At 34.3% G+C, this 24,160-nt stretch overlaps 1 protein-coding gene across 10 annotated transcripts in view; it reads left to right on the top strand.

The window, feature by feature from the left end:
- LOC18446393 (uncharacterized) overlaps positions 1–22,942 on the top strand; it is a 53,804-nt gene extending 30,862 nt beyond the window's left edge. For 2 of the 10 annotated variants that reach the window (XM_088855240.1, XM_088855244.1), the window contains 6 exons: positions 1,496–1,637; positions 3,390–3,546; positions 5,554–5,670; positions 8,092–8,218; positions 8,308–8,571; positions 13,408–13,930. In XM_088855240.1, coding sequence (XP_088711366.1) covers positions 1,496–1,637; positions 3,390–3,546; positions 5,554–5,670; positions 8,092–8,218; positions 8,308–8,568 — 804 coding nt within the window. In that variant the 3' untranslated portion in view covers positions 8,569–8,571; positions 13,408–13,930. Of the gene's footprint in view, positions 1–1,495; positions 1,638–3,389; positions 3,547–5,553; positions 5,675–8,091; positions 8,219–8,307; positions 8,783–10,955; positions 11,389–13,407; positions 13,931–14,800; positions 15,156–22,118; positions 22,137–22,240 lie in introns of those variants that run through there. The other 8 variants (XM_088855237.1, XM_088855243.1, XM_088855236.1 and 5 more) reach the window with 6 other exon arrangements.
- The last annotated feature ends 1,218 nt before the right edge of the window (positions 22,943–24,160 follow it).

Raw genomic sequence — 24,160 nt, 5'->3', positions numbered from 1 at the left:
TCTATGAAAACTTGAAATTCTTGAAAATTGACAGTCCAAAAATGCGTTACAAAATACACTATTTTCAAAACTTGCAATCCATTATTTTCTCATGTCCATGCATTTTGATGTCAAGATGATCAATTTGAAGATATTTGGGCATCAAAACAACCTCTTCTAGGGAAATTTTTGACGTAGGGTCAAATTTGATTGTTTAGGGCCTCGGCTCTGTATAAACTTTTCCATAGATATATATATATATAGGGAGTAGATTCAGTATGCCCACTAGCTAACTGCTACAGTAAACGCCAATGGCTCAGATTGAATCTAGGCCGATCTGACGGTCACGACCTCTTTTCATGTTTGAATTTTAAATTTTTTTATATAGATCCAAATCACTTGAAATTTTACGTGTATGTTTTTCTTATCAAGGTGCATCAAATAAAAATATAAAAAAATAATCTGCGAAACAAAATGACCAAAATACCTTCGAAATTTTGCAGGGGTATTTTGATCAATGTTTTCATGTAAAATATTTTTCTTATATTTTTCGAAGATTCACCTAATTTTTATGTACACACGCTGCGCTATAAATTTCAAAATATTTAGATTTATAGAAAAATACTAAAATTCAAATACTACCAGACATCTAGGATCGTCAGATCGGCTCAGATTCAATCTGGACTGTTGGTGTTTACTATAGCAGTATGCCATTGGGCTGAGATAATCTTTTCGCATATATATATATATATATATATATATATATATATATATGAGTAATGGTCCTATGACACCCTCCCACACCCATGTGTGAAGGACCCCAAAGGATCACCATTAGATTTAGCACAGATCTTTTCTATATATATATATATATATATATGAAACTGATATGGTGCGCAACCTCATGTAGATAAGGTAAATGCGCCAACGGCCCAGATTGAATCTGGGCCGATCTGGCCATCACGGATGTCTGGTAGTGTTTGAATTTTAATTATTTTACTACATGTCCAAATCACTTGAAATTTTTGGTATGTGTTCTTCAAAAATAAGAGAATCTACGAAAAATATTAAAAAAAATATTTTACATGAAAAAAATTGATCAAAATACCTCCTAAACTTTATGGGGGTATTTTGGTCAAATATTTGTTTAACATTTTGAATACATTCTCCTATTTTTAAATAATAGGCGACTAAAATTTCAAGTTATTTGGATTTGTAGAAAAAAAATTAAAATTCAAATATTACTTGATACTACCGGACATCCGTGATCGTCCGATCAGCCCAGATTCAAACTGGGCCGTTGCGCATTTAGCTTATCTATATGAGGCTGCACACCATATCATTTTTCATAAGCCTCGTGTAGATAAGGTAAATGTTTCCATATATATATATGGATTATTTATTTGTGCACACACATAGGATGCGGTCTGCTGTAAACAAGAGGATCAGGGGCTATGGCTGCGAATTATGGGTGCATGCAGAGTATTTAACATTGTGTCTTATACTTTATTTTCAGGGATATCAATTCTGGACCAGAACTGATTATGATGGTTATTTCACCATTAGTAGTGTTCGGGTTGGAGATTACAATCTGTATGCATGGGTGTATGGTTTCATTGGAGACTACAAATATGATGGAAAGATTACCATATCTTCAGGTGAGTGCACCTTTAGCATGAATCATGGTTAACATGGAAAAATTCTGCTACAAAATGTTCTTACCAATGCTCTAAAACTCGCCAAATTCAATCAAATTCCGGCGAGTCAATTGGAACAAACTGCCTCTCAGTGCCAGAGGGCAGCAAACCCTGTACGGGCCCTATTGGCCATCAAACTAATTGGGTCATGGTTCACATCCAGACAATTTATATCCGTCTAGGAGGAGTCCTTAAATGTGGATCAAATCCAACAAAAAAAAGTGGAAATGTAAGCCAGGAGATCTTGAAAAAAAAAGCATTGGGGGCTATTTCCATGTCCTCTATCCAATCCATGCCATGCGTTTTATAAACAGAATACTCGACATCTCGTAAGTCCAAGATTTGCAATTTCCATTTAGTCCTTGGATGATAATTTTAACATCTTTGGATCAAGTAGATTGGAAATCCAATGATAAATATGGTTTAGAGGTTTTTATCTGAGGCATTTAAGACTCTATTTACAAAGATTGGAGGCCTCTATTCAAATCAAATAATTCTTTTGTAGGATTGACTTTGAAACTTTGTTTAAGAAAAATAAGACTTTGTTTATTCATTTTAAATTCATATAAACAAATATATTTTGGAAAAGTATATCTAAATGAAGTGATATTTTCTTTATTATTGTACTTTTGTCGCATTCTCTTAAAAAAGTCAGCTGCAATTTTTTTTTACAATTTAATGTGTGTGCATGAGGTGCACCTCAAAGGTCCATCAAAAAATGTTGTTGAGATACCGAAAAATCTTCTAATTGATCATCTTGACATCGATATCTATATATATATAATTAAAAAAAAAAAAAAAAACATATTAAAAGATTTCAAGTCTCGAAAATAGTGCATTTTTTAATCTATTTTCATGACTGTCAAGTGTTCATAGTTCTGCTTGATTTACACTTTTTTTAGATTTTCAAAATTCGCGAGGTGACCTGAAAATAGATTTTGAGATCATCCTTCGGGCAATGAAACATAGCTCTATATGAATAAAACTTAGCTTAAATTAGATGTTTCAAACTTGGTGTGTCCAACTCGGACTTGCCCCAGATACTAGGGTTTGGGAAAAACTCAAGGCTATGTATAAGTGATTTATGAATTACTATAATATACTTGTAATTGATTTAATCTTTGACTAAATAACATAATTGCCGTTGATTAGTTTTCTATATATTTTAATGGTTTTATAATTTTTAAAGAATTTTCTATTTTCTAATATAAAAATAAGAAATTGATTTTCAACCCCTTTTTTTTTATTTTTTTTTTCAAATCTTTTGTTTTTTTATTAGTTGTTTACCAATTTTGGTTTTTCTCCTAGAGGTTTTTATAATAGGTTTTTATTTTTATTTTTGGGATTGTTTGGCCCATTGACCAGCTCGGCCCAAACTTGGCCTAGTTGACTCTGACTCAGCACAGTGATTCGGTCAGGCCTGGCTCTAAGTTCCACGCCCGAGACGAGTTTAAAAACACTTGCTTAAATTGACCTGTATGTACGAGGAATGTGAGAACTGTATTTTAGTTTCAGTTAGCGAGGACATGTAGGAGTATGTTGTGGATGCTTGCATTATGAGTAATGCTTTGGACAATGAGTTACTTTTCCTTCAAGATTTTTATCTCTTTGCTCTCTCTAGAGTCATTTGGGAAGTGAACGTTTTCTAACTCTTGGTTTATGTTGACTGCTGATATGTTTTATATTCTAATTTTTGCTTCAAACTTTATTCAGGATGTGACGTAGATTTGGGTGAAATTGTTTTTGAGCCTCCAAGAGATGGCCCAACTTTGTGGGAGATTGGTATTCCTGATCGATCTGCAGCTGAATTCTATGTTCCTGATCCTAATCCTAAATATGTCAACAAACTTTATGTTGACCATCCAGACAGGTTTCTTCATTATTCCTCATTCATGTATTACACCGTTGTTTTTGCTATCTAATAGCTTTTCTTATGTATCACAAATTGAAGCTACTAGTAAGGCTTCTTTGGTTCTTCTGCAATCAACTCAAAATATTTTTCTCTTCCTGAAACTCGTAAACATGTTTTGATAGTATATCAGAACCTTAGCTACTGTTAACGTGTACCATATTAAGCAAGAGAGATTTTGAGAATCATAAAATAATAAAATAAAATAAAATAAAATAAAATAAAAGAAAGAGCCAAAGAACTTCAAAGAAATAAAACAAGTCGATAAGAAACTATTCAAGATTTTACAAAGAGCATGTAAAATACTATCATATGTGTATACCGCCTTGGTTTTACCTTGCCACAGTGTGATGTTTCCATAGCCGTTGCTACCATCACTCTTGATCGTAACTTATGAACAACACCTTCATACAATTTATAACTGACTCAAATAATTGATTTTACCCAATTCCCTGTCGCTTTATCATATATTTAATTGTGTCCTAAATTGTATTGATACTATCCTATTGATTTATTCAAGCTGAATCACTATTTTTCTAGTGGCCTCTTAGATGTGCAATACAAAAACTATAATTCCAAAATGTAATATGTTCTACATCCTTGTAAAATACCATTTCATCTTATTTATCAAAGACTAGATCTATTCTTCCTCCTATGACATTTTTCCACTTTATAAATCATCCTAGTCAAAATGCATCACAGAGGAGTAACCCAAACTGCTGAATTTCCTCTGAAATGGAAATGTAACAATATAATATCAATATTTGGACCACAATTTTTCTTTTGATGAACTCTCTACTATTTAACTAGTGTAGTAACTTTCTACTGCTTGACTTAAACATTGGTTTATTATATCTTTGCTTTATCTTTCCTAGTTCTAAAGTTGTGGTGATGATGTCATATTTTTTGATTCTAGAAGCACATGGCTTGTATACAACATGCCTTGCTTGCAGTTCTCTCTTTTCATTTGTTAGCTTAAAGATTGAATGAAAAAATCATAAATCCTCTCTAATTTATTCTAGTCTAAATAAAGTAATTTACCTAACTAAACATAGCCTATGTTAATTCTTATCAATGTTTGGAATGAAAACTACTCAAACATATCAAGGGATATTCATTTGCTCTAATTGAACTATCTTGTCTAGTGGCCCCTTAGATGTGTAGTACAAAAACTATAATTCCAAAATGGAATCTGATCTACATCCATGTAAAATACCATCTCATCTTATTTCTCGAATACTATATCTCTTCTTCTTCCTAAGTCATTCTTTTATCTTATAAATCATCCTAGTCAAAATGCAACACAGAGTAACCCAAACTACAAAACTTCCTTCTGAAATGGAAATTAACAATATGATATCGTTTAGTATATAATGAAACAATATGATATCAATATTTGGTCCCCAATTTTCTTTTGATCATCATTATATCTACTATTTAACTAGTGTAGGAACTTTATGCTGCTTAACTTGGACATTGTTTTATCATATAGCTCGAATACAACATGCCTTGTTTGCGGTCTAGCTCTTTCATTTGTTGGCTTAGAGGTGGAATGAAAAATACATAAATAAACCTCTCTAATTTATTCTAGTCTAAATAAAATAAATTACCTAGCTGAACATAGACTATGTTAATTCTTATCAATGTGTGGAATGAAAACTCCTCAAAACATATCAAGGCATATTGTAGCAGTACTCCTACAAGTAATTGTAGCAACTAGAGAGTTTCTGACAGACTTGACAAGTCCATATATACTCTTAAAAATCATATATTGCAAAAATTTAAAGGTCAGATAGTCTTGCTATTGTAAGCAGCTTCTAATGTCGATTCTAAGAAACTCTCAAGAATATCTCAGTAATGAGTCAAAAACTTGTGGAGTGCTAGATATTGCTTATGCAATTGCAATGGTTGGATTAAAGTTGGCTTATTGTGGGCTTTATGGTTAATCCTTCTGCCTAATTCTCACAGGTTCAGGCAGTATGGGTTATGGGAAAGATATACTGACTTGTATCCAAATGACGATCTTGTCTATACTGTTGGCACAAGCGACTATCAGAAAGATTGGTTTTTCGCACAAGTAACGAGGTAAATCTTTTTAACCATAGCATTGTGAAAGTCTATTGAACAATGATGCACCAACTTACTGCACCTTTCAATCATCAATTCAAAAGAATTTGTGTTGGCTATTTTGTTGCTTGAAGTATATTGATGCTCTTGAAAGCTAGAAACATTTTATGGTGGGTAGTTTTGTGAGAATAAATGCTAGCATCGATAATGAAATCTCTAAAATGTGTATTTCTATTTATGCATGTTATATGTGTTTATGTATAAAAATGTTCGGATATATTTTATTGTACTATTTTGGAACTTGCCATGAGTACATAAGGAGTGATCAAAACCCACAAAGATTTATTAAATAGCCCATAAAGGGGTTATCTAGCTCTGGCCTCCCTTGGTACCAGAGAGTACAGGTCTGTAGTTGCTTTGCTGATGAGGTTGTGGCTCTTTTCCTGGGAAGCACTCCCAGAAACACAATGATCGAATGAAAAAAAGAATAAAAGTTATTGTCATTTGCACTTTAATCTCTTACCTAATAAAGTGAAATATATAAATTATCTTATGATTGATATAAAAGTCCTTTAGAAGGCTATGGAACAATTATACCCCAGCGTGATGTGAAAAAGATGACAATGCTAATTTTGGGGAGATATACAATCCTTGGACCACATATTCTAAAACTGCTACTCAAGCAGGTCACTAAAACTGCATTGTTGCTATGCTGCTCGGTAATGGTTTTCATCTTTTAGAGTGACAATGTGTTTTTGATGAGCACTAATGCAATGCGGATTGTGCATAGAGCATCCCAAAATGGCCGGCATGTCCTCTTCAACTTTTTGACTTTGCTACCTAGCGGAGCAAGTGCTTTGAGTAGCTAGCCTACACAGGCTCAACAAAAAGTGGAAATTCATCTGTGTCTGATTGATATAAAAAATCAAATTAAATTGTTTGCATTCATCTTTAACCTGAAAATCACTTTCATTTACGATTATTAAGGTCATTCTTGTTCAGTGCTTAGGAACACCTCTATTGCATAATCGAGAACCCCAAATACTGAGTTCCCATCCAATATCATATACATAATTAGCTAAATGTGAAATAGAAAAACACAACCAAAAATCTGTGTCCATGAAACAAAACAAACACAAAAGTTACATCACAACTATGTGGTTTACCCATAGGTGCATCCACGACCACGTCAAGTAGAAATCTTCTATCACAATGAGGATTATAGTTTAGGGTTACAAGAGATATACCATTCTCCAAATATGGGTAAAAAACTCGTTGTTCTTCTCTTCTTGACCCCTCTCGTACAGTCAACCTCATCTTTCCTATTGTTATACTGCTACCAGAAAGATAACCTTGATAGTAACCGAGAGATTTTCTCTAGCTAGAAGTTGAAACTTTATCAACCCAAAACCCCCTGAGAATACCGCCTTTCCCTTGGAGGCTATACCTTTGTCTCTTGGAGAGTCATCTCCATTTTGCAGATCCATTCTTATAACCTATTTGAGGGTGACCCTAAAAGGGATGGGTATTATATCTTCCTTGGCCCTCTCTATAGAGATCACTATTGTTCTTTTTCTTTTTTTCTTTTTTTTTTCTGCTCCTCAAAAAATCATCTTTTCTTTTTAACATAATGCCCTTAATCATAGTATATTACCAAACCTAACAATTCTCTCACAGCATGCTATGTCTCAGAGCTTCAACATGGATAAACAATGAGAAGAATCATTATCCAATTGTTAAACATTAAAAAATAATTCTAGCTACTAAGTTTATGAATACTTGAATCTCTTTAAAATGACCAACAATTTGGTCCAGTGAAACAATAAATATTCCTAAATGGGTTCAAACATGTAGCTTCATAGAGAATTGGTCGTTGCTTGGAAATTAGATTTATGGGGTTAGAGGCAGAAGGGTAAAGAACACAAATGTTAAATTTTAAGAAGGAAATGCCTCCACATTGCCATCCATGGGAGGAGATCCACCTAAGGAGAATGAGTTTTCATTGTTGATCACTTCCTCTTAAAATTTTCTTCTACATTATATTGACTCTTGGTGCCTGGTATCAAAGAAACAAGGGTACATATTACTGGTTCTCCTGAATTACTTTATGTCGTCCTAGAAATTGAATACTATGTATCTCATAATCATGTGGGAGATAGCCATCATCAAAATAGTAATAACGTGGGAATACAACTCTCTCCCTCTCTCTCCCTTTGTCTGTGTGTGTGCGCATGCGGATGTGTGTATGCACATGCCAGGCAGATGTGGATATGCACTTATCAGGTGTTGCATTATGCATTATGTTGCATACCAAACACCATGTAATATGTGTTGCATTATTTTCTATGTTAATCACTAAGGAAGATTTTTCAAGCATGATTTGGACATGGTTTTAATTAAATATATTTGAATCTTATGCAATTTTGTGCTGTAATATAGGAAGGGAGAAAATGGCACATATCAAGCTACAACATGGCAGATAAAGTTCGACCTTGATAGTGTAAACCAAGATGGTACCTATAAGCTCCGAGTGGCCCTCGCATCAGCTGCAATGGCTGAACTACAGGTATTGAACTTGGTCGATGTACACTTCTTCTTCTTTCCAATCAAGTTATGAATCCCTTAAACTCATTGCACAATATTTCTCTCTCTGAGGTTCGATTCAATGATCCCAAAGCCAATCCACCACATTTTACAACTGGAATAATTGGGATGGATAATGCAATCGCTAGGCATGGGATTCATGGGCTCTATTGGTTGTATAGTATTGATATACCAAACACTCAGCTTGTGGTGGGGGTAAATACGATCTTTCTCACTCAAGCTAATAGCACAAGTCCTTTCCGAGGTATTCTTTATGATTATATTCGGCTAGAAGGGCCTCCCTCCGAAGAACTCCCTCACCATTCTCATTGAAAGGTAATATTCCACGAATTTCAAAAGCTATTCCTTGCATTTCCATTTTGATGGGTGATTTTATCATAGAAGGCCTGTTGTTTTGAACAGTTTGATTTATTGTTGGATATGAACGTCGTAACTTCTTGAGAGATTGTAGAAAATATGTAACATGACTAAGTATTAACGAGAAAATTTGGTGAACTTTTAGCTAATGGAGATTATTTCAAGGAAATCTTTGCGTTTTACAGTTCTCCTCAAGTTAATAATGCTTCAATGAATTCAAAGCTGAAACTTTTCTTTCCAAATTTTTATTCTAAGTTGCAGACTAGAATTGGTTTTTACCGGCAAAGGAGCGGAAAAGAAACTGCAGTGAGAGTAAGGACTTATAAATAGGAATGTGCATGTAGGTGACCTAAGAGACTTGGCTAATTTATCATGTCCACTCTTTATTTTTTTTCTTTTATTTAAAGATTTTTTAGGATTGGTAAATTCATGTTGTTAGTGTCTTAGAGATAAGGGGCTATTAACAAACTTGTAAAACCTCCTTCCACCAAACCTATCACCACTTTATCAACAACAAATAAATCATCTAATCCTTATCACAAATGAGATATTTAAGGTTGACCATATCAATTTGTTTGGCGTACATAATTTTACACTTATCTTGTAAATGTATCTAAATACATTAATGGACATATCACTCCTCTCATCTCAAAAACGTGAGAGTGAGTTTCAAAGTCTCTCAATATCTCTCTAGAGTTTGAAAGTCTCTCTCTTCACTCTCACTCTCTCACATACTTATCATGGTATCACAAGCCTAAGTGGGACATCAGTTTTTTTCTTCTACAAAATCAGCTCCAATTTGCTTACATTGTGATGGATAGCGAAGACCTATTGATGCACTACTAGCTGGTTTTTGCTTCTGCAACCAAGACCTGTTGATGCAATATTAGCTATTTTTGCTTCTCTAACCAAGCATATAAAGCATGACAAGCCTTTACACAAGCATTTATTGCTTGAGAGAATGTCAAGGTGGTCTGTTGCTTGAGAGAAAACGACTGCTTCGACTTCTTAAAGTTGTGATTCTTCCATATACGATAACAATCTATGCTGCGACTGATTTATCGCTCTCTAACTGACCCTCAAAGCACCCCTACCTTGCTGAATTTACCAATCCCATGACTACAACTTCTTCCCTATTTTCTAACATCACACATTTGGTATCCATCAAACTTGATCCAACCAACTATCTACTGTGGCGGTCGCAATTATTACTTATTTTGCGCAGCGAATACCTAAATGATTATGCCGATGGATCAACTCCCTCTCTACCCAAGTATTGTGAGGGTGATCCAAATAAGAAAATCAATCTCGCATTCACTGCATAGAAAAAACAATATCAACTTTTATTGAGTTGGTTAATTGCTACAATGACAAAATGAGTGTAGTCACAAGTAGTTGGCCTCACTACTTCCTGAGATGTGTGGCAAACATTAGAGAAGCTCTATGTGTCACAGTCAAGATCTTGTATTATACAATTTAAGCTTCAACTTCAAACTCTTAATAAAGAAACAATGTCCAGATCAGACCACCTCAACAAGGCAAAAACTATCACAGACAGTCTTGCCGTTATTGCTTATCATGTTGACGACTATGATCTTGTCCTATACATTTGTGAGGCCTTGGTCCAAGATATGATTCATTCATAACATCCATCACAACTCTAGTTGATCCAGTAAGCTCATATGAGCTTCTTCTTGATCAAGAAATAAGCCTTGAAACCAACACCAATAAGGTGTTCTAGATCAGCTAGCAATGGCCTTTTTTACCAATTGTGCTCCATCCCAATCATTTTGAGGACATGGGAATTATCAAACAATTGTGGCAGAGGCCATGGTCGTGGTGGTCGTTGCCCATCCTCGGATTCATCTTCCAATAATCATTGCTCAACACAAAAACAAATATATTAGATCTCTAACCGAGTGAACCACTTGGCTCTTGCCTGCTTTCATCACTTGGATATGTCTTTCCAAGGTCGACACCCTTCGTAAAAACTTGCTGCCATGGCTACCGCTCCTTCAATAGATATTGAATGGTATACTGATACTGGGGCAATAAACCACATCACCTCTAATTCATCTTTCTCTTTGGTCAAAGTATCTAAGGATAGAGCACATGGCAGTTGGGAATGGTACAGGTTTGAAAATCCATCATATTGGGTCCACCACTTTTGCACTCTCCCACCTCTAATCTTCACCTAAATAATATTTTACATGTTCCTAATACTTCAAAAAATATTCTTTCCGTTACGACAATTTAATCTCAATAATGACTTTTTTTTAATTCCATGCTTCCGATTTCTTTTCAAGGACAAGCTAATAAGGAAGATCCTTTTTCGATGATAGAGTAATGATGGTCTCTACCCTCTTGAAGTAAAGCGTAGTCACATGAATAAATATGTGCCTCATTTAGCTCTCATCAGTGAACGAGTTTCTCCTCAAACCTAGCATCATCGTCTAGGCCATCCTACACATGGTACCTAACAACACCTTCTCTCTCATGGACTACCCACTGATGGTTCTTGTCAACCTTCATTCATTTACACTTCTTGTCAAATGGATAAAAGCAAGTGATTACATTTCACTCTATCTCCATCGATTGCCTCTCAACCATTGCAACTTATTCACATTGGGGTCCCTCCCAGTTATGTCAATACGTGGATATCACTATTATATTGTTTTTATTATATTGTTTTTATTGATGATTATAGTAGATATTGTTGGATTTATCCTTTGGTCCTTAAATCACATACCTTTGATGTGTTTGTTGCACTTAAAATTTTGGTGCAAAATATGTTTGAAACTAAAATTAAGAGCCTACAATCTGATGGAGGGGTGAATTCAAACAATTTTTATCTACTAATGGCATCTTTCATCGAACAAAATGGCACTGCAGAACACAAACACGTCCTGTGGTAGAAACATGGCTCTCCTTGTTAGCCCATACTCATATGCCACAACAATATTGGGTGGAGGCGTTCAGCACTGCCGTTTTTTTAATTAATCAACTCCCTACAAAAGTCATTGGCAATATTTCTTGATATCAAAAATTGTTTCAACAACCACCTGATTATAATATCTTGCGCTCATTTAGTTGTACTTTTTTTTCCTTATAAATGTCCATATAACACCCACAAATTGGCCTTCCGGTCGATTCCATGTGTTTTTAGCAGGTATAGCTTAAATTATCATGGTTATTGTTGTCTTGATCTGGCCACAACACATATTTTTCTCTCTAGGCATGTAATATTTTACGAGTCTCGGTTCCCATTTGTAACAACTCACCATTGCATTCGGCTAGTCCTCACACAGAAACTAGTCACACCTCGTCAGTAATCATTGGCCCACTTCATGTGGACCTCATGGATTTTCCCCATCACCTGTCCCTACAACCCCTCAATTTACACCCAGCCCCCATAATACCTCACTTTTCCCTCCCACTAACTCTACTCCTAACAACCTTCCTACGATACTTCATGCCCCCTCTATACTTGCTTTTACCCTCCATGACCACTCTAGCAACACTAACTCTAATGAACTCCTTCCCTTATCCACCCAGCCACTTGTAACTCCAAACATCACTAATGCATCATCAACCTAGACCTGGCAACCATCCACTCACCCATTGATAACCCGAAGTAAAGATGGGACATGCCACAAATGTGTGCTCCTTTCCACATTGTACCCTATGCATGTTGCCCATACTACGTCTACTACTACTACTAGCGAGCCTACATGCTACACTCAAGCATCAAAGTTACCATAATGGAGGGTGGCTATGGCTAGTGAATTTGTTTAAAATGGAATGGGGTATTTGTGTTGTCTCACCCTAACCAAAAATGTAGCCTGTTGTCAATGGATATATAAAATCAAATACAAAACGGATGGGACTATTGAAATGTATAAGGCACGCCTAGTAGCCAAGGGTTTTAATTAGCAACCTGGCATCCAGTACTCAAACACATTCAGCCCTGTTGTCAAACCTACTACCATTCAAATGGTTCTCTTGCTTGCCGTCAATCATAATTCGCCAATTCGCCAACTTGATGTACAAAGTGCATTTTTGCGTAGAGTATTCTGAGGAAGTATATATGCAGCAACCACTGGGGTTCATTGATCACATATTTCTGACGCACATTTGCTGCCTTAAAAAGGCTTTGTATGGTCTCAAATAGGCTTCTCGAACCTAGTTTGAGAGGTTCACATAGTATCTTATTCATCTCAAGTTTGTGGGATCTAATACCGAGTCCTCTCTATTTGTCCTCTGGACCGATAGCATTATCACCGTTGTTCTAATCTATGACGACATTCTTATCACTGACAATAGTGGCATCCACTTAAATATATTGATCCATGATCTTGGGTGCCTCTTCGCTATGAAAGACCTTGAGCCCTTGCATTATTTTTTAGGCATCAAGGCGCATCACTCTTCTGAAGGACTCTCTTTGTATCAATCTAAATATATTACGGACATACTGGCATGATCCAAATTGAGAGGGTCCAAACCTTACATGACTCTTGCTATCACTGATAGCAAATTATTTAAGGATATAGGCAATCCACTCATTGATGGTACTGAGAATCGGAGTATTGTTGGTGCTCTCTAATATTAACAACGACACAGCCCGACATTGCTTCTCTCGTCAATCAAGCGTGTGAATTTATGCACTGCCCACTATAACATACTGGGATGTTGTCAAACGCATTCTACGGTATCTTAAAGGCATGATTGATTATGGTCTTCACTTTCAGTCAGGCCAACGAAAACTTGTTGCTTATTTTGATGCGAACCGGGCAGGCAATCCAGATGATCGTTGGTTGACAAGGGACCATTGTGTATACTTTGGAAGCAACCGCGTTTCAAGGAGTGCCAAGAAACAACCCATTGTTGCTAGGTCAAGTACAGAATCTGAATATAGATCTTTGGCTCACACCGTTGTTGAGTTGTACTGGATTCACATGCTTCTCAAGGACTTACACGTTTTTTTACCTTCTCCACCTATCATTTGGTGCAACAACATAGGTGCACTCTCTTTAATTGCTAATCCAGTATTTCATGCACTTACTAAGCATGTGGAAGTTGACTATCACTTTGTTCACGAAAAGGTGTTTCGTAAAGGTCTTAATGTTCTTTATGTCTTCACCTGTGACCAAGTAGTGGACTTAGCCACTAAAGGACTGCACCCTGCCAGGTTTCACATGCTTCGTGAGAAGCTGACCGTCTATCCCTCTACTCAGACGTCTGCTTGAGGGGATGTATTAACGAAGTTGTAAAATCTCTTTCTACCAAATCTATCTCCGCCTCATCAATAACAAACAAATCATCTATCTTTATCATAAATGAGATATTTAAGGTTGACCATATCATTTTGTTAATTGTACATGGTTTTATATTTATGTTGTAAATGTATATAAATACATCAATGGACATATCACTCCTTTCATGTAAAAAATGTGAGAGTGAGTTTCAAAGTCTATCTCTCTCTCTAAAGTTTCAAAGTCATGCTCTCTCTCTCTCTCCACTCTCTCTCTTACACATTCTTATCAGGGACTAAGATGTTTAGACAATTTGGCCCATCCATTATATATTTTATTCTTTTATTTAAATAAATTTAGAAGATTTCTCAGGGCTACTAAATTCATGTTCCCTTCAGCATCAACTCATCCACTGTTTAGTTTATTCTTTTCTCTAAAATATTTATTACGGCAGGTTAATTTATATTATTGTTTGCAACATAATTTGAGTCCTTACTTCTTTTCTTCATGACATGTCAATTAAATAATCAAAATATCATCCCATTTGTATATTGTCTTTTAAATTTCATTTCACTTTGGTACCTCTCAAAAAATCTAATGAAAATGTCTAAATTGCATCTATTCAATGTTAGGAACCTTGAACAAGTTAGTGCGTTTTGGTAATTTATCTCCACCTAATCAAACAATAAAAGTACCTTTTGGTTGTCCAACATTAGAAAAAAATAAAGTTGTCAAATACAAAATCACCATAATGGCCCTGCTTTTTCATGGTTCTCAATCATAACGCGAGTAATTTAGTTATTTTTACTATATTTTTAAAGAGGTACCTGAGCAGTATAAAATTTATTAATAACAATCATAATGTTGAATGGGATTAGTGATGTGGTTATATTGCTTAATTAATAATTTTTTCTATGTTTTGTGACTCGCCCCAGACACGAACTCCAACGAGTTACTCATAGATGTAAACTTTATATTATACAGTGGGAAAGGTTTCTATACTTTCCCTACAACATAGAAGATCTATGCTTCCCTTACCATCCAGCTGTCCAATTTTGATCAAGAGAGTCACTCACTGTTTGATCTTAGATCCGACGTCTCAGAGTATTTTATTTTTGGTTTTTTTATACAAATTGTATGAATATGAAATTTGGTATGTGCCATCTTTTCATTGGGGCGCAACGATAAAAAATATTAAAAATAATTTTTCGATAAAATATAATGACCAAAATACCCCTTAAAATTTCAGGGGTAATATAGTCATTTCATTTTATTGGAAATATTTTTTTTATATTCTTTGATAGTGCGAGTAATAGAGAATTGGACGTACAAAATTTAGTGTCAAAATAGTTTATAGAAAAACTTAAAAATAAAAAAGTGTAGAGACGTGACATTGTGATTGGGGCAATCTTAGCCTTCTATTCAGAATGAACGGTTGGATAAAGGGAATTATATAACTTATATATTGTAGGGGAAGCATAGAAAGCTTTCTCTTATGGGATTGTCTACAAATAGACCATGTATCTTTTATACATGGAGGTCATAATCATTCTCACTCACTAAATGCCAAATTGGATGACTTGAGGTGAGTCATGAAATCCGAGAATATTTTTTTGGAATTTTGTATTTATTCAATGATACTCTTACAACAAATTATTATGAAATTTGAGGGAAAATACTGATTGTCACTTCCATTTATAAAAGATAATTGGTCTCTTTGTAGACAATCCCTTATATTATTTTGTAAGTTATGCTCAATTGAATTTAAATGACCACTAAATGTTTAGTTGGTTAGTGTGTCGTCAATATTTGGAATTCGACCCCTCTCATGTACAATAGTACCACCACGTATGGCATATTGACACCATTTGAGCATTTGTATCTTTGACCAGTCTGGACTCAGGCATGGCGAGTGCAATGGCTAAGTCCCTTTATCTTTTAAAACAACTTACTATAAAAATGATGCCAATATAAAAAGAATGTAGTTTCTATAAGGCTTAGGCTTTATAAAAACAAAATAAAGTCTCACCTCGAATCCTCGTCTAGAAAGTACTTTGAGCATAAAAAATATCCATGATGCTCTAAAATTAATTTGCAGTAGTGACTGTAAAATTTAGAGTTCAAAAAAGAATACAGATCTTGTAAATCTACGAACACTTATTTTAAGACCGAAATGAAAAGTTTAGATAATACCTTACAATATACAATATTTTTAAGGCTTAAAATCGTTTCTATTTTTTCTTCTTTTTTTTAAACAATCATAATAGTGAAGGCCGAGATTATCACTTTGAAGATTTTCCAACACTGAAACTACGATTTCAAGTGAATTTTAAAATGAGGTTTTACTTATTTTGATAGGACTTCAAGTCTATCAAAATATTTTCCATACGAAAATAAGCGAGCACAACAGGTCGGGTTGGGAAGACAAAAAATGAAGGAGAGAGAGAGAGAGAGAGAAAGAGAGAGCACTAGGCACCTACTGAAGGCGTTTAATTGATAGTTCCCTATTTTCGAACAAAAATATTGTGAAAAGGCTGGGGGTGCGAAAATAGGGAATATGGGTGCGAAAATAGGAAACAATAGAGCTAGGTATGGCATGAGATAAAGAATCTAATGGCTGAGCGAGAGAGAAGGATGGAATCCAGTAGGTCTTTTCGGGATTTTCTAGAGGAACCTTTGGTGTGTGTCGGTGCCGTTTAATTAGCATTGTGGGCAATCATTGAAGGTGTCTCTTTCTCCATGGTAAAAAAATTATTGCAAGTCACTCTCTCACACAAATTGTGACATAGTTTTGACGATCGGACGAAAGATGTCATTCCAACCAGTCAAAACATCAATTTGTGTTTAGTTGAGAGTTATATTCATAATAGAAATCGAGTTTGTATGATTGGATAAATTTTGTTAAAATTAATGTTTGACCGCTTTAACTGATCAAATTTATTGATTTTAATTGATCAAATTTGCTGAGTTTAATTGGTTTAACTAGCTAAATAAGTTGCACATATCTTTCAATATATTTTATTTATTTATTTATTATTTCTCTTTTATTTTTTAAAATTATTGTTTGATTGGAGATCATTTTGTTTTTAACTGAAGCAGAGCCCTCAACAGCTCAATGTATGATCCCAACCTCGTAAGACTCACTCTTATTTATGTTTCTATATGCTGAAATAAGGTTGACACGTTATAGAAAAAAAAAACAAATTAAAGCTTCACCTCAAAACTCACCAGAAATTATAGTTTTGGAGTTGGAAAACCTTCAAGTCGATCATCTCAACATTGGTCATTGTGGTTGTGAAAATATTCGGATTTCAATAGCTAAAAATAATGTATGTTTTAATATATTATCTAGACCATCCATTTTCAAGTGTTCACAGATCTACATGATCTATACCGTTGTTGTAAGTGTGAAGCCAAATCACACATGTGGGCTTCATTTTATATTTTGTTATTGACTTTTCTTCATTATTTCTAAGCCATTGGATTGAATTTTTAATCCAAAAGTTGTGGCGTCCTGTAAGAACCCAGCTATAAAGGGCTTAAACCTCATGGTTTAGAGGTAGGAAGAGTGAGAAACATGAAGAAAAAGAGAGAACTCATGTGGGTTCTATTGTGCCCTATTTTCCCCTATTTTATAGAAAGAGAAAAAGGGAATCTTGGGTCATCCACTTGGATTTCTGGGATCCTATTGTAGACCCAGTTCTAGAGAGAGAGTGCACATTTATAGTGTTTGGAGCCCTGTTTTAGGCCCTATTTCTAGATAGATAAAGCTGCTGGAAATTGGAATTTTAGATCTCATTTTCTCTTGTAATCTCCATCAATCAGTAAGTAAATCTACATACCATTCCCCCATGGATGTAGGTCACAATTGGTGACTGAACCATTTTAAATTCATGTGTAATTTGATTTGCTGGCTGCTATATTTTCATTCTATGATGTTGTTTTGATGTCATATTATTTCATTGTTGGTTTATATGATTTAAATGCACAATAGTTGTAAATGTGACACACCCCTGTAGTAATTTTACCACCATCGATCACAACAACTAGTATCTGAGCATAGGATTTATGATTTATTTTTTTGTAAAGAAAGGGGTTTTGCTATTGCTCTTATTTGCTATATTTTTTCTAAAATGGAAAGGGCAATGGAATTTGAAAAACTAAATCAAAGTAATTGGCCAATATGGAAGATTATCTTGTTAGAAAAGGACTAGATAGGTCATTTCGAGGAAAAGAGGTCATGCATGTTGCAATGAAAGATTGGGAATGAGATATTTTTATCGAAAATGTTTGGCAGCAATTAGACCTTGTATTTCACCCTCAGTTTTATTTGAGGTTTGTAAATATAAAACATATGCAGAGCTTTGGAAATCTTTAGAGCAATCTTTTGAACAACCCTTTGATGCAAATAAAATGTATGCCATGAAATATTTATTTCTTTTGAAAATGAAAGAAGGTGCAAGAATTAGAATGCATGTGAGTGAATTTAATTCTATTTCTACAAAATTGATGTCTATATAAGTCAATTTAGATGAAGAAGCTTTATGTTTGCTTTTGCTGAGTTTTTTACTTGTTAGTTGGGCTACCATGATTACCACTGTGACAAATAGAATGGGTAACAAGTATAATTTGAAAGATGTAGTTGCTCCATTTTTAAATAAAGAGACTAGAAAGACATCTACACAAATACATGGTGGAGATAGAGAAAGAACACAACATAAATATCAACCATCTGGATTTCATACGAGTAAATCTTATAACAGAGGTAGGTCCAAGTCGCAGCGAAAGAAGGTTATTTGTTGGTATTGTAAGAAATCTAATCATACAAGAAAAGATTGTTATGCTTTAAAAAATAAGCAAAAGACTAAGAGCAAGAATGGTCATGTTGAAGCAAGTAATGTTCAGATGGTGAATATGGGGCTACTTCTAGTGTTGTATACATAACACTATCTATTGAAGATACTTGGGTCTTGGACTCTAGTACTTTATTTCATGCTTGCTCAGAAAGATCATATTTTTCATCATACACATCTGTGGATGTTGGCTTTGTCTATCTTAGTAATGATCGAGCTTGGAAAATCTTGGGCATTGGAAATGTTGTTATTAAGCAATCAGATGGAAAGAAACACATATTATGTGAGGCAAAAAATGTCATTTCAGTCGGGCGATTAGATGACTCTAATTTTATAATGACTTTTGGAAATGGGTCATAGAAGATTTCAAGAGGGTGATGACAAAGTTGAAAGGGCAAAAAAATTAGAGTCTTTACATTCTTCATAGCACAGCTCAAAAGAATGATGCAATAGAAAAGATCTTTGCTACAGCTAGTAAGCATGAGGACATGCAGGTTTGGCATAGTCACTTGGGTCATCGCAATGAGCACGGTATGAAAGTATTGCAAAGTCAAAATCTTATTCCTATTTCAAAACATACCTTTCTTGATTTTTGTGATCATTGTCCCATGGGTAAGCAGCATTTAAAAGAAATGACTCTTATAGAAAAAGTAAAGCACTAGAATTGATATATTGTAATGTTTGTAGTCATGTTAATGTTAAATCTCTTAGTGGAGCTTATTATTTTATCATTTCTTTATATTATTATTCTAGAAATTGTTAGGTTTTATTCTTTGGCATCTAAGGATCAAGTTTTTGAAGTTTCCAAAGTTTTTAAAACCAAGGTTGAAAAAGAAACAAAGAGATTTTATCAAATGTTTGCAAACTGCTAATGGTGGTGAATATTGCTCGAATGCTTTTAATGTTTTTTGTAGAGAGAATGGCATTCACAAGGTAAGAATTGTTCCTGGAACACCATCGCAAAATAGTGTCATTGAGAGCAGTATTTTAAAAAAAAAATGGATCGGTGATCCGAATTAGTCTCACCCATACCCAGTGTCGGATCGGTGAATCGGTGATCGGTACGGAGATTTGTCTGAACCGGTAATTTTTGTCCCATAAGTATTTCAAAAAATCACAATAAATATCTAGAAACAGTATTATTTAAATTTTTAAAAGAAATTAGGAGTGGTGCATTTTGTACTTTCGTTACTTTGTAAAACTAGGTAAATATTGAGACGTTGCTTTCCGGTTCCAAATGTCTAAATAATTATTAACTATGATATAGTATTATAATATTGCATCAAAATAATTTAAAAATATAAAAAAACACTTCCATAATATAAAATTAAAACATTAATTTATTAGTATCCCATCTAACATTTATTAATTCTTTTTACTCATTTGAAATTATCACAACCGAACTACCTATAATATTATACATTGAAATTGAAATTATTGATTTATATTTTATAATCATTTTACTATATAAGTAAGAATAAATTTAAAATTTGTCTTATGATGTCATCTAATTTAAAAAATCTAATTTACAACAATAACAAAAAATAATACATTATATAATTTATAATATAAATATATTTATAAATAATATATGAGATTTGATTATCAATGTAATTAATATTTTTTTTTAAAACAATTAATATGATTATTAATTATAATATTATAATAAATGTGGTTCAAAATTTGGCTCTTGCATATATATTTTGAATTGCTAGTATAGTTTTTATAATAAACATAAGTAGTTTTAAAAATACTTAAAATTGCGCATATTTTTAAGCAATGGTTTACCTCTTTTATGGAAATGTATGGAAATATATCCTATCCGGGAGAGAAGATAGATATTTGAGCGGGACGCAAGACGCATGGTTCCTTTAGCGCATAAAGCAGTGGGATAAATATCCCACATCGATAATTCTATGGAGGCTAGTGTCCTATAAAATGTTTGAAGCAGGCATACTCAATTGTTTATTTGTGGATTCTAGATCGTTTAAACACAGTTGATAGATCATTATTGACTGAATAGGATCAGGATCATCATTGAAAGAATAAGTAACATGTTTTTACAATTGAGTCTTGGCAAACAAATTAATGTTTTAAACACAGATGAATAGGATCATCATTGTAAGAGTAAGAAACATAGCTTTTACAATTGGGTCTTGGCAAACAAATTTAAGTTGAAGCTGCTAATACCAATATATTTGATCAAATAGGTCTCCTAGTACACCCTTGACTGCTAATACCACTAATAGGATCATCATTGTAAGAGTAAGAAACATAGCTTTTACAATTGGGTCTTGGCAAACAAATTTAAGTTGAAGCTGCTAATACCAATATATTTGATCAAATAGGTCTCCTAGTACACCCTTGACTGCTAATACCACTGAATATTTGATCAAATAGATCTCTTAGCGGACCCTTGAATGGTGAAATACCTGAAATTCTCTCGAAAGGTAAAAGTGTGTCATATGAACACGTGAGAACATTAGGTTGTAAAGTCAAAAAAATGTGTGCTTTTTGGGTAAGTGGTGATGATAGAGGTTATAGGATTTGGGATCCTATTGCAAAGAAGTTCATAGTAGTAAGGATGTTCGTAAGTGGTGATGATAGAGGTTATAGAATTTAGGATCATATTGCAAAGATGACCATAAGAAGTATGGATGTTCTCTTTAATGAGAATGTGATGTTTGTTGAAAAGAAGTAAAAAAAATCGAAGCAAAAAAGACTTGTTGTGGATATACAAATCCAAATCCAAATCTCATTGTTCCACCTCGGCAAGTATAAATGACCCAAACTCAAGCTCAAGATAGTGTTGATGGAGGTGATGTTAGTTACGAGGATAATACTAAATTGATTGAAGATGAAGAAGTATCTAGCCAATGGTAAAAGAAATTTGACAGTTTTACACTTGGTGAAGGTTATTCTAACTACGAAATTGATCATTGTGTGTACTTCAAGGGTTTAGCATATGATTCTTTTACTGTTTTGTTACTTTATATTAATGATATGTTTATTGGTAGCAATAATCTGAGTGAAATCAAATGTTTGAAGCTTGATACGTACAAGCATTTTGCTACCAATGATCTTAGAGTAACCAAAAAGATATTGGACATGCACATCCATAGTGATAGAAAGCAAGGTGGGTTTTGATTATGCCAATCTGAATATATTTCTAAAGTTCTTAAGATCTTTAATACGATTGACTGTAAATCTATTTCCACAGTATTCGCTACACATTTTAAGTTGTCTAAAAATGACTTTCCAATGAATGAACTAGATAAAAGTAAGGTAAAAAATGTTTCATATACTTCTACAATGTATAGTTTGATGTATGCCACAGTTTGTACTACACCTGATATTGCCCATGTAGTGGGAGTTGTTTTCATATTTATATATAATCCAGGTTGGGAACATCGGTAAGCAGTTAAGCGGGTCCTTCGATATTTGAAGGGGACATGAAATGTATGTTTGTGTTTTAAAAAACATCATTGGAAGATGTTGGTTATATAGATGCCCATTATGCAGGATACCACAACATTAGAAGGTCTACCACTGGTACATTTTCAAGGTTAGTGGTAGTGCAATCAACTGGATGTCAAGGTTGCAAGATATTGTTGCCTCGCCATCAACGGAAGCTGAGAATGTGAAATTGAGAGAAGCAACAAAAGAAATGATTTGGTTAAGGAGGCTAATTGACCAGTTTGGGGTGAAACAAAATAATTATAATGTGCATTGTGATAACTCGAACGTTATTCATTTTGCTAAGAATGCAGCTTATTCCTCCAAGACAAAACATATAGAGATCAGGTGTTAAATCATTCGGTTGACCCTTGAGCATAGAGATCTACAGGGAGACAAGATCCACAATGAGAATGACCTTGCTAAAATGTTGACAAAGGTTGTCTCAAATGAAAAAAATACGATGTGTAGAAGACTTTTGAGGTTGGAGGAGACGTAACCTCAAGAGGATGAATAGTAGTGCATTGGTGGTGATTGTTTCAGAGGCTTGGTGATATGTCTTTAAGTGAGAGATTGTTGTACGTGTAAAACCAAATCACACATGTGGGCTTCATTTTATATATTTTTACTGACTTTTCTATATTATTTCAAGGCCATTGGATTTGTTTTTAATCCAAATGATGTGGTGTCTTGTAAGTACCCAAATATAAGAGGTTTGAACCTCATTGTTTAGAGTGAGAAAGAGTAACACGTGGGCTTCATTTTATATATTTTTATTGACTGTTCTATATTTTTTCAAGGCCATTGGATTGGTTTTTAATCCAAATGTTGTGGTGTCTTGTAAGTACCCAAATATAAGAGGTTTGAACCTCATTGTTTAGAGTGAGAAAGAGTAAAAAAGGGAAGAAAAGGAGATAGCTCACGGTGGGTGTACGCTATTTTGCCCCATTTTGTAGAGAGAGAAAGTGGAAATCTTAGGTCATCTACTTCAATTTTTGGGAGACTGTTGCAGGCCCAGTTCTAGAGAGAGAATGTGCACATTTGTAGTATGTGAAACCTTGTTTTGGGCCATGTTTCTAACGAGAAAGTTGCTATAAATTAGAGTTTTGGATCTCATTTTCTCTTGCGATCTCCATCAAATCATTAAATAAAGCCACGCACTATTCTCCCGTGGATGTAGGTCACAATTTGTTACTGAACCACGTTAAGCCCCTATGTTATTTGATTTGTTTGCTGATGTACTTTCATTCCATGATGTTACTTTGATGCCATATTGTTTCATTATTGGTTATCTAATTTATGATGCACAATAGTTGTAAATATGACACACCGTGCTATAATTTCACCACCATCAATCACAACAATTTTTTTGAGCTATAAATTCCATAATTGATGGTGAAAATAGATTTTAAACTGAAATATTTTCATCCACGATTTTGAGTGGAGGCTTTACGTTTTTTTCTCTCACAAAACAAAAGTAAGTATTTAACAAAGACATGGGAAAGAGAGGGTGGGTCTTATGGGCCATCGGTTACCTACTTGGAAACTAGGATTCAACTATGATCCTTGAGGACCCCATGCCATATGGTGTGGCAGGAAGTCATAGGATCATTACTCGTACTTTTTCCAATATTTCCTTTTGTACTTCCCCTGATGCTTCCATTTTTTGCCTCTTTCTTTCCTTCATTTTCCGTCCCCTTGTCAGATGTTGAATTTCTTGTGTAATGGCCATTACCATTACATAACAAAAATGGGCTGGCCCATAAACATTAAATGCAAATAGGCCTCTCATTTTAACATGGGCCTTAAACGTGCTAGAAGCCCATCTTCACAATGCCTAGGCTTGGTAGGGTTAAAGCTCAAGTAAAACTCAAGCTTGAATTTTGTATTGTTTGAATTCTACCCCTACTTCGAATGTTTTGAATTGACAAAAGGCCAATTCTTCAAGTAAAAAAAAATTAATTAATTATGCAATAAACACATAAA

This window comes from Amborella trichopoda, chromosome 13 (assembly GCF_054954075.1).
Source record: "Amborella trichopoda isolate Santa Cruz 75 chromosome 13, AtrichopodaSantaCruz75HAP2 v2.0, whole genome shotgun sequence".
Classification (NCBI taxonomy): Eukaryota; Viridiplantae; Streptophyta; class Magnoliopsida; order Amborellales; family Amborellaceae; genus Amborella; species Amborella trichopoda.
Note: the sequence above shows the minus strand (reverse complement) of the source record. Positions and strands in the feature narration are given on the sequence as shown.